Source organism: Phyllobates terribilis, unplaced genomic scaffold, assembly GCF_046119375.1.
Source record: "Phyllobates terribilis strain yellow unplaced genomic scaffold, ASM4611937v1 Scaffold_5__5_contigs__length_657084704, whole genome shotgun sequence".
Lineage (NCBI taxonomy): Eukaryota > Metazoa > Chordata > Amphibia > Anura > Dendrobatidae > Phyllobates > Phyllobates terribilis.
The window spans coordinates 267,905,916-267,927,911 of NW_027362765.1; the positions used below are offsets into that span (position 1 = coordinate 267,905,916).

The following is a 21,996-nucleotide window of genomic DNA, read 5'->3' on the forward strand; positions in this document are numbered from 1 at the left end:
CACTTGCAAGTTGTTCTCCTGTTTGAATCTCCTCTGAAGAGTGGCATCATGGGCTCCTCAAAACAACTGTCAAATGATCTGAAAACAAAGATTATTCAACATAGTTGTTCAGGGGAAGGATACAAAAAGCTGTCTCAGAGATTTAACCTGTCAGTTTCCACTGTGAGGAACATAGTAAGGAAATGGAAGAACACAGGGACAGTTCTTGTTAAGGCCAGAAGTGGCAGGCCAAGAAAAACATCAGAAAGGCAGAGAAGAAGAATGGTGAGATCAGTCAAGGACAATCCTCAGACCACCTCCAGAGAGCTGCAGCATCAACTTGCTGCAGATGGTGTTACTGTGCATCGGTCAACTATACAACGCACTTTGCACAAGGAGAAGCTGTATGGGAGAGTGATGCGAAAGAAGCCGTTTCTGCAAGCACGCCACAAACAGAGTCGGCTGAGGTATGCAAAAGCACATTTGGAGAAGCCAATTTCTTTTTGGAAGAAGGTCCTGTGGACTGATGAAACCAAGATTGAGTTGTTTGGTCATACAAAAAGGCGTTATGCATGGCGGCAAAAAAACACAGCATTCCAAGAAAAACACTTGCTACCCACAGTAAAATTTGGTGGAGGTTCCATCATGCTTTGGGGCTGTGTGGCCAATGCCGGCACCGGGAATCTTGTTAAAGTTGGGGACGCATGGATTCCACTCAGTATCAGCAGATTCTTGACAATAATGTTGAAGAATCAGTGATAAAGTTGAAGTTACGCAGGGGATGGATCTTTCAGCAAGACAATGATCCAAAACACCACTCCAAATCTGAATACTGAACTGGAATTGTTTTGTAAAGAGGAATGGTCAAAAATACCTTCATCCAGGATCCAGGAAATCATTAAAAGCTACAGGAAGCAACTAGAGGCTGTTATTTTTGCAAAAGGAGGATCTACTAAATATTAATGTCACTTTTCTGGTGAGGTGCCCATACTTATGCACCTGTCAAATTTAGTTTGAATGCAGATTGCACATTTTCTGTTAGTACAATAAACCTCATTTCAAGGCAGAAACATTACTGTGTCCAACAGTTATTGCATATATCAAAGTGAAATAGCTGTTGCAAAAACACCAATTTTTATAAAACATTAAGCTTAAGATTAATAGGGGTGCCCAAACTTTTTCATATAACTGTATATATATATATGAAGTTCATGATCACATAAGCGGAGATGATTACTGTACAGATTCTAAAAAGTGTGCAATTTATCACAGATATATACAGCACACTTTTTAGTATCAGTACAGTAATCATCTCTGCTTATGATCATGGACTTCATATATATAATTTATGATAAATTACACACTTTTTAGTATCTGTACAGTAATCATCTCCGCTTATGCTCATGGATTATATGTGTATATATATATATATATATATATATATATATATATATAGCACATTGCACACCTTTTAGTAGCTGATCAGTAATCTTTCTATGATCATGGATCTTATAATCTCACCTATGGCTCTGCACATTTCATCTTTATTTTCAGATGTATTTCATAGATGACCATGAATGACAGGGAGCTGTAAAGGAAGCCTCAGGGCACGTTACCATTCCAGCATGCCAATACCTGGTCGTAGAGCCGGTAGATCTGAATGCCCATGCTCTCTGTGAACAGCTCCCACCCCGCAGGCAGTGCCCGCTCGTCCAGCTCCTTCCAGGCCTCCTGAAACTGTTCTTCGGTGAACTCGATTTCCATTATTCCGGACACCGGCACACAAACATGGAATTGACAGTGTAGAGATGACGTCATGGTTCGAACCGCGCCGCAGCCAATCACGCAGCTGGCCAACTTCACGGTGGCCAATCAGAGACCGAGGAGCACTTCCGTGTTTCGCTGCGCTGCTGGGTGACTCCTGTCACGCACGGTGCTGTGCAGTCAGTGTGTGTGCACGGATGTTGAGTGAGGGGAGAGGAGCTGTGCTGCTTCCCTTCATGACTAGATCTTTAATATCATTAACCCTTCTTTATTATTACTCTTATCTAATGCTCTCTTAAAAGTTGCACTTAAGGTTTTGTCTAGTGTGAATATGCACTTTGCTGTATCAATACTGGGGCAAGACTTTTGGGGATTGTTCTCACCATTTCCTTTGAGACAATTTTGATACATTTCCTGCTCTGCGGGAGGACTTTATTATCCCCTCTGGGTCAGATTGCTGGATGTGAAGAAGTTGAACAATTTGGCATAAATTGTATTTCCATTAAAATCTTGCTACGTCTTGTGTCGTCCTTGACATTTTTTGGTGCCTTTTGACAAATTTGCTAGAACATTAGTAATTGTAGCATAAGTGTACACAGCTCATAGCTGGCAGATATTGGGTCCTCAGAAGCGCAGAGAGCCCAAAGATGCTCCAAATTTAATAGGAGGCGAGCACCTATTAATAATACTTCGGGGTCAACACTGTCATATGAAACTCGAGACTTGATAAATTCACCCTATATATCATACATCAAGACCAGGGGCGGACATAGAATTCATGAGGCCCCTTAGCAGAAGTCCTAATTGGGCCCCCCAAAAAAAGAATAATATTTGGAAGGGTCACAGAAGAGCATATCTCACAACTCTGCAGCCAATACAAAGTTATTTTCCTCCTGCTGAAGCCCTAGTTTTCCCTTTCATTGCACCAATAAAGTATGATGCCAACAAAAGTGCCCCCCAAACACTGTATGATACCCCCACAGTGAATTACTCCACACCACAGTATGATGACCTTACTGTACCCCGTCTTAACTCCCCCGGCAAAGTATGGTGACCCCAAGACAATATGATCCCCCAACTGTGACCCCCACACAGCCCTCAATGCAGTATATTGGCCCAGACCTCTCTACACTGTATAATGGCCTGCACTATTCCTCCAATCCTTAAAACAGTATAAACGTCCCCACACAGCCCTCAACACAATATGATGAACCCCACACAAACCTTCACACTGTATAACTGCTTGCATACAGTATAATCACCAACACATAGTCCTCCAAATATTATAATGGCCCCCACATAGCCCTTCAAATATTATATAGTCCCCCACATAGCCCTCTATACTGTATACTGCACTCCCCATAGTCCTCCATACAGTATACTGCACTCCCCATAGTGTTCCATATAGTATACTGCACACCCCATAGTCCTCCATACAGTATACTACACTCCTCATAGTGCTCCATATAGTATACTGTAGTCCCCATAGTTCTCCATACAGTATACTGCACTCCCCATAGTCCTCCATGCAGTATACTGCACTCCCCATAGTTCTCAATACAGTGTAATTCACCCTATAGTCCTCCATACAGTATACTGCACTCCCCATAATGCTCCATATAGTATACTGCAGTCCCCATAGTTCTCCATACAGTATACTGCACTCCCCGTAGTCCTCCATACAGTATTATGGCCACCAAAATAAAAATACTCGCCTCTCCTCTTTCCCCCGCATCTCCAGTCTCTGCAGCAAGCAATCTGATGCACTGCATACCTCAGCTCAGTGGGTGCCATGTGGTGATGTCATCACGCCCACTACTCTGAGATGTCAGACGCTGAGGAAGAATGATGGAGGAGTAAGTTGCAGCTGACGCTCCCTCCTCCATCATTGCTTTCAACTTTATCGGCATCCAGGATGCCAATACAGTTGAACGTGCAATGACAGGTGGGAAGGCCCGGTGCTGGCGCTGGCTCCGGGCCCCACTGACTCATGGGCCCCATAGCGGATGCGTGGCCTGCCACCATTGCCGGTATGCCACTGATCAAGACAGTTCAAACAGGCTCACATTTATATATTTAGTTGCACTAAAAGGAATTGTACTCAACTTTCATGTGTAACAGTTCTAAAAGTTCTGTACTAAGGTATGTGGAAAACTTGGCCTTACATCAGAAGGATTTAAGGTTTGTACTTTGTACAAAGCTACTTGGCTGAACAGTATAATGTGTAGGCACTGATCTATACAATTCAGTATTATGCCGTACACATGTAATGTTAAGGTACCCATACCCTTTAGATTAATGTCAGGGATATCTGACCATTTCAGCAGAACAGGCCTATCATCCAATGTATATTCCGGTGTCCTGTAGTTCAACTGATAGCAGATGTCAGGGAAAAGAAGGATCTAGCTGTTGCATTTCAACATGCTTCATCCATATATTTTACAGGAGTTAAAGAAGCACTACTACCACTTCGATTTTAATTCATTAAATGAGTGTGTATGTGCATGTAATGTAGTATTAGTGTATTAAGATACTCACCTACTGCTGTGTTGACTGGTGTTCCATGCTGTTCTTCTCTTCTTCTGAGTGACGTCACCACAATTGTAACTAGCCGGCTCACTGTATCCTCCATGCGTGACCCAGAAGTGACTTGCACAATGTAAGTCTATGGAGCCTCAGAACGAAGCTTAAGGCTATGTGCCCACGTTGCAGAAATGAAGCAGAAAATTTCTGCTTCATTTCTGCATGTCCTTCCCCGGAAAAACGCTTGCGTAATTTGACAAGTGTTTTAAAAGCGTTTATGATGCGTTTGGGACATGCGGAATTGCCTTGCGTTTTTTATTGCATTGACAAGGCAATTCCGCATGTGTAAACGCAAAATTAATGGACATGCTGCTGATTTTTGAGCGCATCAAAAATGCTGCGGAAAAATCCGCAGCATGGGCATTGAAATTGCGGCTTCTCATTGGGGACCATGGGGGACAGATTACCAAGCGTTTCACAAGCGTTTACGCTGCGTAAATTCCGCAGCATAAACGCTTGTAAAACGCTACGTGGGCACATACCCTTAGTGGTGCATGTAATTGTATGTGTGATGTTGAATAGCGTATTACCATCCGAGTTTTAGAGAAAGTTTTTGCAATAATATTTGGACAAGCCACACATTTGCCGCAAGGAGTGCAGACCCCATGGTGGTCTTATAGTATCCAAAAACGTGGTGGGCTCATTTTGATAGTGACTTTTCACTTAGTTATCCTTAACCCCTTTAAAGCCCAAGAGGTACTAATACGCGTCAGTGCCCCGGGCTTTAAGAGCCTGACCCGTATTAATACCTCATGGTGATCGCGCGCGCACACAGACTGTGCGGGCGTGATCGCTGCCTGGTGTTGGCTGATTGTCACAGCTGACACCCGATACTATGTGCAGGGAGCAGTCCCGCACCGCTCCCGGCACTTTTACCCCCGCAATGCTGCGATCGAAGTCGATCGCAGCATTGCGGTGGCTAAGGGGAGGTGATCGCAATACTCACCTCCTCTTCTGGCCTCCAGCGCTGTCTGCCGTTGCTTCCCGGATATTGCCATGACGACCCGATGTCGTCATGACAACATCCGGGTCACCAGACAGCAGGAAGATTTTTTGGCCATGCGCAGTGCATGACCAAACTATCTTATCACTATGCAGCGCTGACTGCCTGCATAGCACAGGGATGGTGCTCCATCCATATGCTATGCAAGCGATCAGAATAAAAAAAGTGAAAGTCCCATAGTGGGACAAAGTATAAAAATAAAAAAACTGTCATAGTGAAAAAAAAAAATTGTAAAAATATAAAAGAAAAAAAAAATCCACCAAAAATAAAAATATAATGTACCCATCAATAAATATTATTATGAAAAAAAAAAGTTCACATATTTGGTATCGCCGTGTCCGGAACGACCTGACCTATAAAATTGTCCCACTAGTTAACCCCTTCAGTGAACACGGTAAAAAAAAAAAAAAAAACGAAGCAAAAAACAATGCTTTATCATCATACTGCCAAACAAAAAATGGAATAACACGCGATCAAAAAGACGAATATAAATAAAAATGGTACCGCTGAAAACGTCATCTTGTCCCGCAAAAAACAACCTGCCATATAGCTCCATTATCCGAAAAATCAAAGAGTTACGGCTCTCAGAATAAGGCGATGCAAAAATTTTTTTTCTATAAAATAGCTTTTATTGTGTAAAAGCGCCAAAACATAGAAAAACGATATAAATGTGGTACCGCTGTAAACGTACTGACCCAAAGAATAAAGCTACCTTATCAATTTTACCACACGCGGAGCAGAATAAAAAAATTTAAAAAAACACAATTCCTGAATTGTTGGTTTTTGTTTATTCTGCCTCCCAAAAATCGGAATAGAAAGCGCTTCAAAAATGTCACGTGCCTGAAAATGGCACCAATAAAAACGTCAACTCATCCCACAAAAAACAAGCCATCACAAGACTCTGTCGGCCAAAATATGGAAAAATTATAGCTCTCAAAATATGGCGATGCAAAAACTAGATTTTACAAAAAAATGCATCTTACAGTGTCTGACAGCTGTCAATCATAAAAACCCGATATGATTTTGGTATCTCTGTAGTCGCACCGACCCGAAGAATAAAGTCAGCTAATCACTTATACCGCACTAGGAACGGCGTAAAAAATAAACGCTAGGGCTGGGGTTGGGGTTAGGGTTGTGCTAGGGTTAGGGTTGTTTTTTTTTTCAAAAGTAAAAAAAAAATAAAAAAATGACGATATGGCAACTAGTGTTGATCGCAAGTGCTCGTTATTTGAGTTTGCATCGGGTGCTTGGGTATGCATTGAGTATCGTGGGTGCTCGAGTGACATGCTCGAGACTCCGCCCCATATGCTTCGCGGCCAAAAAAACCTCTCGGGATTGCCTGCCATGCATGAGTGATCCCTGCATGTTTTTTTTTGGGTGTCTAATAACCGTGAAACATGCGGGCGGGCACTCGAGCATGTCACTTGAGCACCCACGATACATGGTGCATACCTGAGTACCCGATGCAAACTCAAGTAGCGAGCACTTGCGCTCAAGACTAATGATAACTTATTCAATATGATGACATAATGTTATCAAATTCTGTGTCGTACCTCTGGGTTCAAAATGTTCACTATACCCCTTGATAAAATCCTTGAGGGGTGTAGTTTCCAAAATGGGGACACTTGTGGGGGGTTTCCACTATTTAGGCACATCAGGGGCTCTCCAAACGCGACATGGCGTCCGCTCTCGATTCCAGCCTATTTTGCGTTCAAAAAGTCACACAGTGCTCCTTCCCTTCTGAACTCTGCCGTGCGCCCAAACACTGTATTTTCCCCACATATGGGGTATTGGCGTACTCAGGAGAAATTGCACAAAAGTTTTTGGGGTCCATTTTCTCCTCTTACCCTTGTGAAAATAAAAAAAATGGGGCTAAAACATCATTTTTGTGGAAAAAGTTAGATTTTTTTATTTTCACGGCTCCATGTTATAAATTTCTGTAAAGGACTTGGGGGTTCAAGGTGCTCAGCAAACATCTAGATAAGTTTTCTGAGGGGTCTATTTTCCAAAATAGTGTCACTTGTGGGGGGTTTAAACTGTTTAGGCACATCAGGGGCACATCCGCTAATTATTCAAGCAAAAAGTCAAATGGCGCTCCTTCCATTCCGAACACTGCCATGCGCCCACACAGTGGTTTTCCCCCACATATGGGGTATCTGTTTACCCAGGAGAAATTGCACAACAAACTGCATTGAGCAATTTCTCCTGTTACCCTTAGAAAAATGCAAAAGTGGGGGCTGAAAAACATTTTTGTGGGAAAAATGTGAAAATTTTATTTTTATGGCTCAATGTTATAAACTTCTGTGAAGCACCTGGGGGTTCAAGGTGCTCACCACACATCTAGATAAGTTCCCTGAGGGGTCTAGTTTCCAAAATGGTATCACTTGTGGGGGGTTTCCACTGTTTAGGCACATCAGGGGCTCCCCAAATGCAACATGGCGTCCGCTAATTGTTCAAGCAAACTTTACAATCAAGAAGTCAAATGGTGCTCCTTCCTTTCCGAACCCTGCCATGCGCCAAAACAATGGTTTTCCCCCACATGTGGGGTATCTGCTTACTCAGGAGAAATTGTACAACAAACTACATGGTGCAATTTCTCCTGTTACCCTTATGAAAATGCAAAAGTGGGGGCTGAAAAACCTTTTTGTGGGAAAAATGTGAAAATTTTATTTTTACGGCTCAATGTTATAAACTTCTGTGAAGCACCTGGGGGTTCAAGGTGCTCACCACACATCTAGATAAGCTCCCTGAGGGGTCTAGTTTCCAAAATGGTGTCACTTGTGGGGAGTTTCTACTGTTTAGGCACATCAGGGACTCACCAAATGCAACATGGCGTCCGCTAATTATTCAAGCAAATTTTACAATCAAAAAGTCAAATGGCGCTCCTTCCCTTCCGAACCCTGCCATGCGCCCAAACAGTGGTTTTCCCCCACATATGGGGTATCTGCGTGCCCAGGGGAAATTGCGCAACAAATTTTGGGGTCCATTTTTTCCTGTTACCTCTGCAAAAATAAAAAAAAATGGGTCTAAAGTAACATTTTTGTGAAAAAAGTTAAATGTTAATTTTTTTCTTCCACATTCCAAAAATTCCTGTGCAGCACTTGAAGGGTTAATAAATTCTTGAATGTGGTTTTGAGCACCTTGAGGGGTGCAGTTTTTAAAATGGTGTCACTTTTGGGTATTTTCTGTCAAAAACACCCCTCAAAGTGACTTCAAATATGATGTGGTCCCTAAAAAAATGGTTTTGTAAATTTTGTTGGAAAAATGAGAAATCGCTGGTCAACTTTTAACCCCAATAAAAAAAATTTTGGTTCCAAAATTGTGCTGATGTAAAGTACATAAGTGGGAAATGTTATTCATTAACTATTTTGTGTGAAATATCTCTCTGATTTAAGGGCATAAAATTAAAATTTTGAAAATTGCAAAATTTTCAAAATTTTCGCCAAATTTCCGTTTTTTTCCCAAATTAACGCAAGTGATATCGAAGAAATTTTACCACAATCATGAAGTACAATATGTCACGAAAAAACAATCTCAGATTCAGGTGGATCCGTTGAAGCGTTCCAGAGTAATTACCTCATAAAGTGACAGTGGTCAGAATTGTAAAAATTGGCCTGGTCATTAACGTGCAAACCACCTTGGGTTGTAAAGGGGTTAAAGGGAACCTGTCATCAGGAACAGCCATGTTAAACTAAAGGTATGGGCAGAATGGCACTGTCATACTGATTAAATACACACCTTTAGTGTAAAAATCAGCAACCTGGTTTTCGTTAAATCATCATGATAAATTTCGGTTTCCTCAGTGCTTCATACTTCGGGGCGGGACTGTGGGTAGGGTCTTCGGTTCAGAGGGCTGAGCCACGGCCCTTCCGCTACCTCTGTTGTATTCATTATCTTCGGAATTTAAATTTTTGGTTCGCGCCAGCCTAGCTGTGAGTGACGGTCTCGCAGATTCAGCTGGTGGCAGTCTTCATGAAAGTAGTGCCTGCGCATACGCAGATCGATCTCCGGCGGTGTTCAGGAAAATGATGCCCGAGTTGGCGCATGCCCAGAATGAGATCATGGCTCGTCATTGAGCCAAGATCTCATTCTGTGCGTGCGCCGCTTCCGACGCCATTTTCCTGAAAACCGCCGGAAATCGATCTGCACATGCACCGGCACTATTTTCATGAAGACCGCCACCAGCTCAATCTGCGATAGCGCCATTCACAGCTATGACAGCGCTAACCAAAATTTAAATTACGAAGATAATGAATACAACAGAGTCAGCGGAGGGGCCGTGGCTGAGCCCTCTGAACCGAAGACCCTACCAAGAGTTCTGCCCACAAGTCCCACCCCAAAAGCAAGAAGCACTGAGGAAACCAAAATTTATCATGATGATTTAACAAAAAACAGGCTGCTGATTTCAAAGCTGAAGTTCATTTTGGTCCTATTCTATGCTCATTTGACTGATCGACGACTGTACCCTCTATCGTAAAACCTGCCCTTGACGCTCAAAATCCCCATCATCTGAACAATTGCTTCAGAGATGCAAAAACTGACTCATGGGTATGGATTGGATCATAGCTGGTGGGTGGGATGAAGTGTGTAAGAGTGAATTCAACAATGTAGATTTACCGAATAAATCTGTCTGTAAAAGAAATGTTTGTAAAAAAATTTCAGAACCTCTCTTGACCGTGACGTCTTAAAAATCAATGAACATTGATATGAGAGGTGAATATTGAATATTGTAGTCATTTTGATTCAGTAATGACATACTGTAAAAGCATGCAGCGCCTCAATGGAGTCCTGCCAGATCAAAAATATATACCGTATATACTTGTGTATAAGCCGACTTTTTCAGCACATTTTTTATGCTGAAAAAGCCCTCCTCAGCTTATACTCGAGTATATACTTACTGTATATATATATATATATACCGGCTGTGGAAGGTGGGGAGGTGGGTTGTGGCGTCGGAGGAGCAGTGCACAGACAGTAGCCAGCTGCTTCAGCTAGCACGTGTGCCCGCTGGTAAGGAAAACGAATATTCACTCTTCTCCACGCCCATGGGAGTGGAGAGGAATGAATATTAATTTTCTTTAATAGCGCACACTGTAGCTGCAGCCACCGGCTTCCTGCTGCGGCTCAGCAAACCTCTGTGCCCGCTATTAGAGAGTATGAATATTCACGCCTTCCCACTCCCATGGTCGTGGAGAAGAGTGAATATTCATTCTCTTTAGTAGATCAGCTGCTGGCAGAACAGAACGCAGCGCTGGATTAGAGGGGAGGAAGGTGAGTATGAATGTTTATTTTTTTCATGTGTGCGGTGATGGGGGGCCATGGATACCAGGATTGGTGTCTATGCATACCGGGATTGGGGATGAGGGGTCCATGCATACCAGGACAGAAGTCCATGCATATCAGGACAGAAGTCTATGCATACCAAGATTGGGGTCCATGCATACCAGGATTGGGGTCCATGCATACCAGGATTGCAGTCCATGCATACCAGGATTTGTGTCCATGTATACCAGGATTGTGGATGAGGGAGCCAAGCATACCAGGACAGGGGTCCATGCATACCAGGATTAGGCATGAGGGGGCCATGCATACCAGGACAGTGGTCCATGCATACCAGGACAGGGCTCCATGCATACCAGGATTGGGGGTCCATGCATACCAGGGTTTGGGTCCATGCATACCAGGATTGGGGATGAGGGGGCCATGCATACCAGGATTGGTGACGAGGGGGGCATGCATACCAGGATTGGGGATGAGGGGGCTATGCATACCTGGACCAGGGTCCATGCATACCAGGACAGGGGTCCATGCAGAACAGGACAGGGGTCCATGCATACCAGGATTTGGGTCCATGCATGCCAGGATTAGTGATGAGGGGGCTATGCATTCCAAGATTGGGGATGAGGAGGCCATGCATACAAGGATTGGGGGACGAGGTGGCCATGCATACCAGGATTGGGGAAGAGGGGGCCATGCTTACCAGGATTGGGGATGAGGGATTCCATGCATACTATGATTTGGGGGTGAGGGGGCCATGCATACCAGGATTGTGGAAGAGGGGGCCATGCATACCAGGATGGTGGAAGAGGGGGCCATGCATACCAGGATGGTGGAAGAGGGGGCCATGCATACCAGGATTGGGGTTGAGGAGGCCATGCATACAAGGATTGGGGGATGAGGGGGCCATGCATACCAGGATTGGGGAAGAGGGGGCCATCCCTACCAGGATTGGGGATGAGGGATTCCATGCATACTATGATTTGGGGGTGAGGGGGCCATGCATACCAGGATTGTGGAAGAGGGGGCCATACATACCAGGATGAGGGATGAGGGGGCCATGCATATCGGGATGGGGGATGAGGGGGCCATGCATACCAGGATTGGGGAAGAGGTGGCCATGCATATCAGGATTGGGGATGAGTGGGCAATGCATATCAGGATTGGGGAAATTTACCAGTAGCTGTTGCATTTCCCACCCTAGGTTTATACTCGGGTCAATAAATTTTCCCAGTTTTTTGTGGTAAAATTAGGTGCCATGGTTGTTCCCATGACTGTTCCCTGGAGATGCAGGTAGAAGGACCCCTTGAAGATGAAGAAATTATATGACTAAGTAAATTGTAATAATTGAAGAATGAAGTTGGTCATAATGTGAGAGATATCTGTTGTCTGGAGAAAAAATATAACCGTTTTCACACCATCCATGTGACGGATATTAGTTTACAGTGATTCAACATCACATGTCACTAGCAGTATATTCTCATCAATATGTAAACGATCCACTTGCATGTGACAGTTGCTACAAGTGGTTGCAATTCAGCATCAATAAACCTATTCTATCCAGTTAATTACCCCAGCCAGAAATGATGGGTCTCCCGGGTGGTGTTTCAATGTTTTTCTGTATTTTCGGTAATAAATGCAGGGCGGGGAGAGGTGGTTCGTAGACTTTCAATGCTGCAAACAAATTCTTGGTATTAATATCATTGTCTCTGGTTGTCCGTAGTAATTTGGTCAGTTCTGAATGAAATTTAGAGAGAAGGTTAAAAGTTAATTTCTTATAACAGTTCTTATCTCGAAGCTGACTAGTTGGACAAACAAATCCACATTAGGGGTCAATGAAAGTGGGGGAATTTTTTTAGATCTAAGTCTAATTGATGCTGGTATTTTACCTTTGTCTGCTGTATTGTGTTCATGTGTGAGTTCCTCCAATGTTGCTAATGCCTACTGTTCTGTCTCTGTCGGAAATAGATTAACAATGTTTTCAATGTGAAAATAGCGTTTGAATATCAACGACCTCACAAAAATATGTAAATCTTTTACTGCGGTGAATTTATCAAACCTGGCGATAGGGCAAAAGATGAGACCCTTATTTGGAATAGATATATTCGAAGTGAATAAACTGTGTAAACTTAAGTTGATTACCTTTAAATTTGTTCTTTTTATTTCAGGTGAATAACCGTAACTTTGTTTGTTGGGCAGAAACCGCAATTCACATTTGCGTTTGGGAGTCCCGTTGGTTTCAAAAGATATCGGTGAAGAGGCATCAGCTTGATCTCTCATAGATGAATTTGAAGATACAGAGAAGATTTGTTCTCTCACTTATGTCTGAGTGAGTTGTTTCCTCCATCGATAAACTCCTTTGAGAGCAAAATCCTTCTGATCTCTCCCAAATTTAGTCTCTTCTGTCTCCTGTATATTTTTTACCCATGTATCTTTTGATTTGTCCATTTGTGTGTTCATAGATTGAAATTATTCCACTGAAAATTCAGTGTTGACTATAGAATACGTTTTGTCCAATGTTTTGTCAATGCCAGCAATAGTTTTGAGATTGAATTTGATAAGTAAGGTAATTCCATATATTTCCTAGAGGAGTCATTGCAAATATTTTCCCGATTGTTGATGAACTCATCATCATCAACTGGAAACGAGAAAATGACGTGTACATGTAATCCCCCGGGGATTAATTGTTTTAATAAATAGTTTTCAAGAAATGCTTTGTTCCACCATAATTTTGTTCTTTTAACCCCTTTACGACATAGGGCGTATTAGTGCGTATCTGTGCCCTAGGACTTATGGACCAGATACGTATTTATACGCCCTGGTGATTTCGCCCGCACACAGGCTGTGCGGGCGCGATCGCCGCCGGGTGTCAGCTGATTGTCACAGTTGACACCCGGTGCTATGTGCAGGGAGCGGTCCTGCACCGCTCCCGGAACATTAACCCCCGCAATGCTGCGATCGAAGTCGATCGCAGCATTGCGGTGGCAAGGGGAGGTGATCGCCGATACTCACCTCCTCTTCCGGCCTCCAGCGCTGTCTGCCGCGGCTTCCAGAATGTTGCCATGACGACCCGAAGTCGTCATGACAACATCCGGGTCACCAGACAGCAGGAAGATTTTTTGGACATGCGCAGTGCATCTCCAAACTATCTTCTCCCTGTCCAGCGCTGACAGCCTGCATGGCACTGGGATGGTGCTGCATTCCTGTGCCATGGAGGCGATCAGAGAAAAAAAAGTGAAAGTCCCATAGTGGGACAAAGTACAAAAGTGTTAAAAGTGTCATAAAGTGAAAAAAAAATAAACAAAATGTAAAATAAATATTAAAAAAAATATATAAAAAATAATCCACCAAAAATAAAAATATAATGTACCCATCAATAAATATTATTATCAAAAAAAACAAAAAAAAACAATAAAAGTACACATATTTGGTATCACCGCGTCCGGAACGACCTGACCTATAAAACTGTCCCACTAGTTAACCCCTTCAGTGAACATGGTAAAAAAAATAAATAAGAAACGAAGCAAAAACAATGCTTTATCACCATACCGCCAAACAAAAAATGGAATAACACGCGATCAAAAAGACGAATATAAAATTGTACCGCTGAAAACGTCATCTCGTCCTGCAAAAAAGAAGACGCCATACAGCTCCATCAGCCGAAAAATAAAAAAGTTATAGCTCTCAGAATAAAACGATGCTAAAAAATATTTTTTTCTATAAAATTGCTTTTATTATGTAAAAGTGCAAAACATAGAAAAACGATATAAATGTGGTACCGCTGTAAACGTACTGACCCAAAGAATAGAGCTGCCTTATCAATTTTACCACACGTGGAACGGCATAAAAAAAAAAAAAAAAATTCCTGAATTGTTGGTTTTTGTTTATTCTGCCTCCCAAAAATCAGAATAAAAAGCGATCAAAAAATGTCACGTGCCTGAAAATGGCACCAATAACAACGTCAACTCATCCCGCAAAAAACAAGCCATCACATGACTCTGTCTGCCAAAATCTGGAAAAATTATAGCTCTCAAAATATGGCGATGCAAAAACTAGATTTTACAAAAAATGCGTCTTTTAGTGTGTGACAGCTGTCAATCATAAAAACCCCATATGATTCTGGTATCGCAGTAGTCGCACCGACCCGAAGAATAAGGTTGTCTAATCACTTATACCGCACGAGGAACAGCGTAAAAAATAAGCTCTCGGGTTAGGTTTGTGCTAGGGTTAGGGTTGGGCTAGGGTTAGGGCTGGGGTTGGGGTTAGGTTTGGGGTTAGGGTTGTGATGGGGTTGGGATTTTTTTTCAAAAGTAAGAAAAAAAGATGACGATATGGTGACTAGTGTTGAGCGCAAGTGCTCGCTACTTGAGTTTGCATCTGGTGCTCTGGTATGCATTGAGTATCGTGGGTATTTGAGTGACATGCTCGAGTCTCCGCCCCATATGCTTCGTGGCCAAAAAAACTTTGCGAGGATTGCCTGCCATGCACGAGTGATCCCCGCATGTTTTTTTTTGGGTGTTTAATAACCGTGAAACATGCGGGGCAGGGACTCAAGCATGTCACTCGAGCACACACAGTACATGGTGCATACCTGAGTACCCGATGCAAACTCAAGTAGTGAGCACTTGCGCTCAAGACTAACGACAACTTATTCAATATGATGACCTAATGTTATCAAATTCTGTGTCGTACCTCTGGGTTCAAAATGTTCACTATACCCCTTAATAAAATCCTTGAGGGGTATAGTTTCCAAGATGGGGTCACTTGTGGGGGAGCTCCACTGTTTAGGCACATCAGGGGCTCTTCAAACGTGACATGGTGTCCGCTAACAAATTGAATGGAAAATCGGCTCAAATTGTTAGCAGACTCCATTTTGCATTTGGAGAGCCCCTGTGTGCCTAAACATTGGAGCTCCCCCACAAGTGACCCCATTTTGGAAACTAGACCACCCAAGGCACCTATCTAGATGCATAGTGAGCACTTGGAACCCCCAGGTGCTTCACAAATTGATTCGTAAAAATGAAAAAGTGGGAAAAAAAACACTTTTTCATTTTTATGAATCAATTTGTGAAGCACCTGGGGGTTCCAAGTGCTCAATATGCATCTAGATAGGTGCCTTGGGTGGTCTAGTTTCGAAAATGGGGTTACTTGTGGGGGAGCTCCAATGTTTAGGCACACAGGAGCTCTCCAAACGCGACATGGTGTCCGCTAACAAATTGGAACCACAAGTGACCCCATTTTGGAAACTAGACCACCCAAGGCACCAAAATTGTGCTGATGTAAAGTAGACATGTGGGAAATGTTATTTATTAAGTATTTTGTGTGACATATTTTTTCACAAATAAACGCAAGTGATATCGAAGAAATTTTACCACAATCATGAAGTACAATATGTCACGAAAAAACAGTCTCAGAATCAGGGGGATCCATTGAAGCGTTCCAGAGTAATTACCTCATAAAGTGACAGTGGTCAGAATTGTAAAAATTGGCCTGGTCATTAACGTGCAAACCACCCTCGGGGATAAAGGGGTTAAATAACAGATTTTTGATCGTATTAGAAGTTGTACAAAAAAAGGACACAGCAGCACTCTGATGATGACTGGTTGATTTTGGGTCCAACTGCAAATGTCCTACTTGCTTATCTTTAACCCCTTCCCAACTTGCACCGGTGCAGCGGAAGCTGTGTTCCCGCAAACCGCCGTGTATATATTGCTTCATGATCGCGCAGGCGCCGCGGCCATTGTGTGCAGGTGTCAGCTCTATATGAGAGCTGACACCCTGCAGCAATGCTCACGATCGGTGCTAGCACCCATCGTGGGCATTTAACCCCTCTTATGCCCCTGTCAATAGTTACAGCAACATAGAGGAGCATCGCAGAGGGAGTGGGCTCCCTGTTAGCTACCATCAGCGCCATGCGATGCGATTGCATTGTGATGATGGTCTCCATGGTGATCCCAGGGGTTCTTCAGGGTCCTGCAGGAAAGTGGCCTGACAGTGCCTGTTCAGAGAGCAGAAGCATTGCAGAGTATTAGATCAGCGATCAAGGCAGAGAAAGTTGATGTCCCATAGTGGGACAATGTAAAAGAGTAAAAAAAAAGTTAATAAAAGTATAAAAATAAAATTACAAAATAAAGAACAAAAAAAAAATGTTAATCGAATAAATACATTTATCAATGTAAAAATAAAAAAATAAATAAAAAAGTACACATACTGTATTTGGTATTGTTGTGTACGTAACGACTCGACCTATAAAACTGTTTCACTAGTTAACCTCTTCAGTGAAGACCATAAAGAAAAATATATGAAAAAAATGATGCTTTATCATCATACTGCCGAACAAAAAGTGGAATAAAACGTGATCAAAAAGACGTATTTAAATAAAAATGGTACCACTGAAAACGTCCTGCAAAAAACAAGCTGCATACAACTTTGTCAGGGAAAAGTAAAAAGGTTACAGATCTCAGAATAAAGCAATGCAAAAATAATTATTTTTTCTATAAAATAGTTTTTATCGTGTAAAAGCGCCAAAACTTAAAAAAAATGATATAAATGTGGTATCGCTGTAATCGTACTGACCCGAAGAATCAAGCTGCCTTATTAATTTTATTACACGCGGAACAGCATTAAAAAAATCCCCAAAAAAACAATTCCTGAATTGCTGTTTTTTGTTCATTTTGCCTCTTAAAAAATAGAATAGAAAGCGATCAAAAGATATCATGTGCCCGAAAATGGTACCAATAAAAATGTCAACTCGTCCCGCAGAAAACAAGCCAAACATGACTCTGTCATCAGAAGTATGGAAAAATTATAGCTATTAAAATATGGCGATACAAAAACTTGTTTTTACAATAAAAAGCGTCTTTTAGTGTGTGACATAAAAACACGCTATAAATCTGGTATCGCTGTAATCGCACCCGAAGAATAAAGTCACCTAATCACTAATACCACACGAGGAACAGCGTAAAAAATATATAAAACTAATTCTTCACCTGCTGTTGATTTGTTCATTCTGCCTCTCAAAGATCGCAGTATGGCTCAGCTCACATTTATCCTGCGCTCTATGCTGAGCGCTTACACCAGAGTTTCTGTGTAAATATCTGAAATACATGATTCAGATGGAACCCCCCATTGGAAGATTCCCTATAATGAGGCAGATGGAGGCACTGTGGATACCGTCTGACCTATGATCCGGCGGGGTCCGTCTTTTTATTAGGCATGCATAAAAGTGCCGTTAGCCACAGTCTTGTGCACTTCTGAAAAGAAGGACGACATTGAGCAGTGGTCAGATGTAACTCTGCTGCCTCATTATAGTGGATTGATCCCTTGGGGGTTTCATCTGAATCACATCACTCAGAGATTTAGATGGAAAGCCCAATATAAGTGCTCAGCGCAGAACGCTGAATAAATGTGATCCCAAAAGTTATATAAATGTTCCCAATAAAGCTTCAACTTCATTCACAAAAAAAGCAAGTCCCCATTCAGGTCCGTCATCCGTCAATGGAAATGTAGGGGCTTCCATGTTACTGGTAGCACAAAGGCTCTGGAAAAGTGCTATGGCTCCTTGCCTCCAAAAGAAGTCCAGCAAATTCTGCACTCCAAAATCCAAATGTCCCCCTCCCTTCTGAGCTCCACAGTGTGCCTTAACTGCAGTTAGCGTCCACATCTTTGGTATTTCTATAGCGATGAGAGTCCGCCTAATTTATGGATGCATGTATCCAGAAGAACAAGCTGGGCATAACGTACTGGTCACTGCAATGTAGTGGTCACTACAATGTTTTGGTCACTGCAGTTTGCAATCTTCACTTAGCAACATCCACTGCTACGCTACTTGTTTCTGGAAAACACCAATGGAGTCGAAATCATCACTACACCTGTAGATAAATTCACAAAGGGGTACAATTTCCAAAATGGGGTCACTTGAGGGGATATTCTGCTCTTCCAGGAATTAGGGGCTCTGTATATGGAGTCCGCAAGCTATTCTAGGAAATTCTGCGCTCCAGGATGCAAAAAGCGCTCCGTCTCTCCCGAGTCTCGCCATATGGCTAAGCACTACTGTACAGCCACATATGGAGTATTTCTCTATTCAGAAGAGATTGTGGGACACATTTTGGAGCCATTTTTACCTATTTCCAAGTGTGAAATTGTAAAATCTGGGGCTAAAACAACATTTTTGTGGTAAAAATGTAATTATTTTTTCTTTACTGCCCTATGGTGTAAAATGCTGTGACACACCTGTGGAGTCAATATGATCCCCTAGATGAATTCATTAAGAAGTATAGTTTGTAAAATGGGGTCACTTATGAGAGGTTCAGCTGGTCTGGTACCTCAGGGTCTCTACCAATATGATATGGCACCCTCAAACCAGTCCAGCAAAATCTGAACTCTAATATTGCGCTTCTTCCCTTCTGAGCTTTGCACTATGCCTCAAAAGTAGTTTTTGACCACATATGGGGAATCTGCGTACTCAGGAGAAATTGCACAACAAATTTTGGGGTCCATTTTCTCCTGTTACTCTTGTGAAATTGCAAAATTTGGGGCTAAAAAAACATCTTTTGAGGAAAAATGTGATTTTATTGTTCTCACGGCTCAACATTATAAAAATCTGTGAAGCATCTGGGGGTTGAAGGTGCTCACTGCACATCTATACAGGTTCCCTGAGAGGTCTAGTTTCCAGAATGGTGTCACTTGTTGAGTGTTTCCTCTATTTAGGCTCATCAGCGGCTCTCCAAACGTGACATGCTAATTTTGCCAGCAAATTTTACATTCAAAAGGTCAAATGGCGCTCTTTCCCTTCCAAGCCCTGCCGTGCACCCAAACAATGGTTTCCCCTCACATATTGGGTATAGTTATGCTCAGGAGAAATTTCACAACAAATTCTGGGGTCCATTTTCTCCTGTTGCCCTTGTGAAAGTAAAAAAAAATTGGGTCTAAAGTAAAATTTTTGTGAAAAAAAGTTAAATGTTTATTTTTTTTGTTCCACATTCCAAAAATTCCTGTGAAGCACCTGAAAGGTTAATAAATTTCTTGAATGCGGTTTTGAGCACCTTGAGGGTTGCAGTCTTTAGAATGGTGTCACTTTTAGGTATTTTCTGTCATATAGACACCTCAAAGTCACTTCAAACGTGATGTTGTTCCTAAAAAATGGTTTTGTAAATTTTGTTGTAAAAATGAGAAATCGATGGTCAACTTTTAACCCTTATAAGTTCCTAACAAAATAAATGTTTCTAAAATTGTGATGATGTAAATTAGACATGTGGAAAATGTTATTTATTAAATATTTTGTTTGACATGACACTCTGAGTTAAGGGCATAAAAATTAAAAGTTTGAAAATTGAAAAATTTTCTAAATTTTCGCCAAATTTCCGATTTTTTCACAAATAACCATAAGTCTTATCAAAGAAATTTTACCACTATCATGGAATACAATATGTCACAAAAATAAATCTCAGAATTATTGGGATCCATTGAAGCATTCCAGAGTTATTACCTCATAAAGTGACAGTGGTCAGAATTCAAAAAATTGGCCTGGTCAGGAAGGTGAAAACAGGCTTCGGGGTGAAGGGATTAATAATACTATCCCATAGCAGTACCCGACCTCCACATTGCTGACACCTCAGTTGAAGTGGAGGTCTGTGCCTGTTACCGATCCAGCCAAGGGCCCATCCATCTGGTCCATCAAGAGACACTCTCATCCATAAAACTTTTGAAAAATCTGTCTTCAGATATTTCTTGGCCTAGTCTTAACATTTAAACCTTTGTATCTTTTTCAGTGGTGGTTGGGTTTAAGTTTTTTTTTTTTTACCTTGGACATGTCTCTGAGTACTGACCACCTTGTACTTCTGGGTACTTCATGGAAGTTGCAGTTCTGGGATATTACATCATTGGAGTTTAATGGGCTTCTAGTTGCCTCACGTATGATTCTACTCAAATCTTTGGCAATTAATGTGCATTTTTTTCTCAACAGATTTTTTTACAATCCTGCTGACTTGGTTTACATTTAGCATTTAGGGCTAATACAGTCAGCATTAAAGAGGGTATTAGGTGGATGATTAAGCACCCCTAATACCTTCTAGGAGTAAATTCTGATGACAGGTTCTTTTTATCGGGTTATTAAAACTGCCAAGCATGGTCTAAAAATAAAAAACAAGCACACTTAGCTACCGATCCTCCATAACTGTGACCGGGTCCACTGTCAGTCTCGTTGCTTTTCTGGCAAAGAGGAACATGTGACTTTTGCAACAAGAGATGGACAAACCCTTTAATGAAAATCCTTCAACCTTTGCAATGGTTACTTCTTAATCTAACAGGAATGCATGTACTGTATTTGTCAGCTTGTTAGAGAGGTGACACTTATTCTTCCCCCCTATACCTTACAACCTAAGATTTGCACTGAATGATCACTAATATCATTCAGGGCACATATGCTGCTATTGTTTTTGGCAGCACAATTTCTGTTTCCAGAAAATGATGTGCTGCCTAGCACGATGATCTTTTGTGCCGCTCAAAAGATCATTTCACAAGACCAATGAACATATTGCTCATTCATTGGCTGATTAGAAGCCTGTTTAGACTTCAAGATTATCATGAAACAAGCTTTTATTTTCAGTGTGAATAAACTTTTAACTTGGTCATGGTAGGCGATATCTGTCCTGGAATGAAATGAGCAGTGGGGATAGAGAAGAAATCTATTCTTAATGACTAGGCCTATCCTTCCAGGCTCCCAAAGTGAGTGGACAGCTGGGGCAAAGGACAATTCTTCTTTTTGGACTAAGGAAGTATATTTTTGCTACTGTTTGACCTGGAAATGTTCTCTTGTTGCTCAATGGAGTAATACGTGACATGCAAGCTGCATGCTTATAGCCAAGGATAGTCAGGCTCCATGACAGGTAATGGAGTACGGTAAGTGGCCACCATAACCCATGGAGATTTATAGTAAATCCCCAACAATTGACTAGTACAACCCTGCCCTAGGTGAATTGGCAGGTTGCGGTAGTGGGCAGCCTCAAAGAGACCCATAGAGGCCTAACTTGATGTGATATCCTTAGAACACTAATCCCTGCTTAAGGACTGCTTTATATTGTGTCACGTGTTAATAAAGAAATGTATTCAATTGCAACATCTGTGTCAACTGGGAAGCCCCTCTTATAAGCTGGCCATATCGAATCGTACAGTATAACATAGATGCACTTGAGTAGTGCCCTGACTGCAGTACATAAAATCTGCTTGTGTACAGTGTTACTTATATTAGAAATGAGCAAGCTTGGTCTAATGATTTTACTGATGTGATTGACAGGGACACTTAAGTGTTGACCTGGAACAGGAGTGATCTAAGGACAGAAGCATGTTTGGTAGGTTAAATGAAGCTGATTGACTCTTGTAAATCACAGGAA

The 21,996-nt window shown here is 42.0% G+C and overlaps 1 protein-coding gene across 1 annotated transcript in view; it reads right to left on the bottom strand.

Moving 5' to 3' along the window:
* The window catches only part of PCTP (phosphatidylcholine transfer protein), a 96,015-nt gene extending 94,194 nt beyond the window's left edge, over positions 1-1,821 (bottom strand). Inside the window, exon 1 of the mRNA XM_073684134.1 lies at positions 1,615-1,821. Within this exon, the coding sequence (XP_073540235.1) occupies positions 1,615-1,797 (183 nt within the window). The 5' untranslated portion in view covers positions 1,798-1,821. The remainder of the gene's footprint in view (positions 1-1,614) is intronic.
* Positions 1,822-21,996: the final 20,175 nt, after the last annotated feature.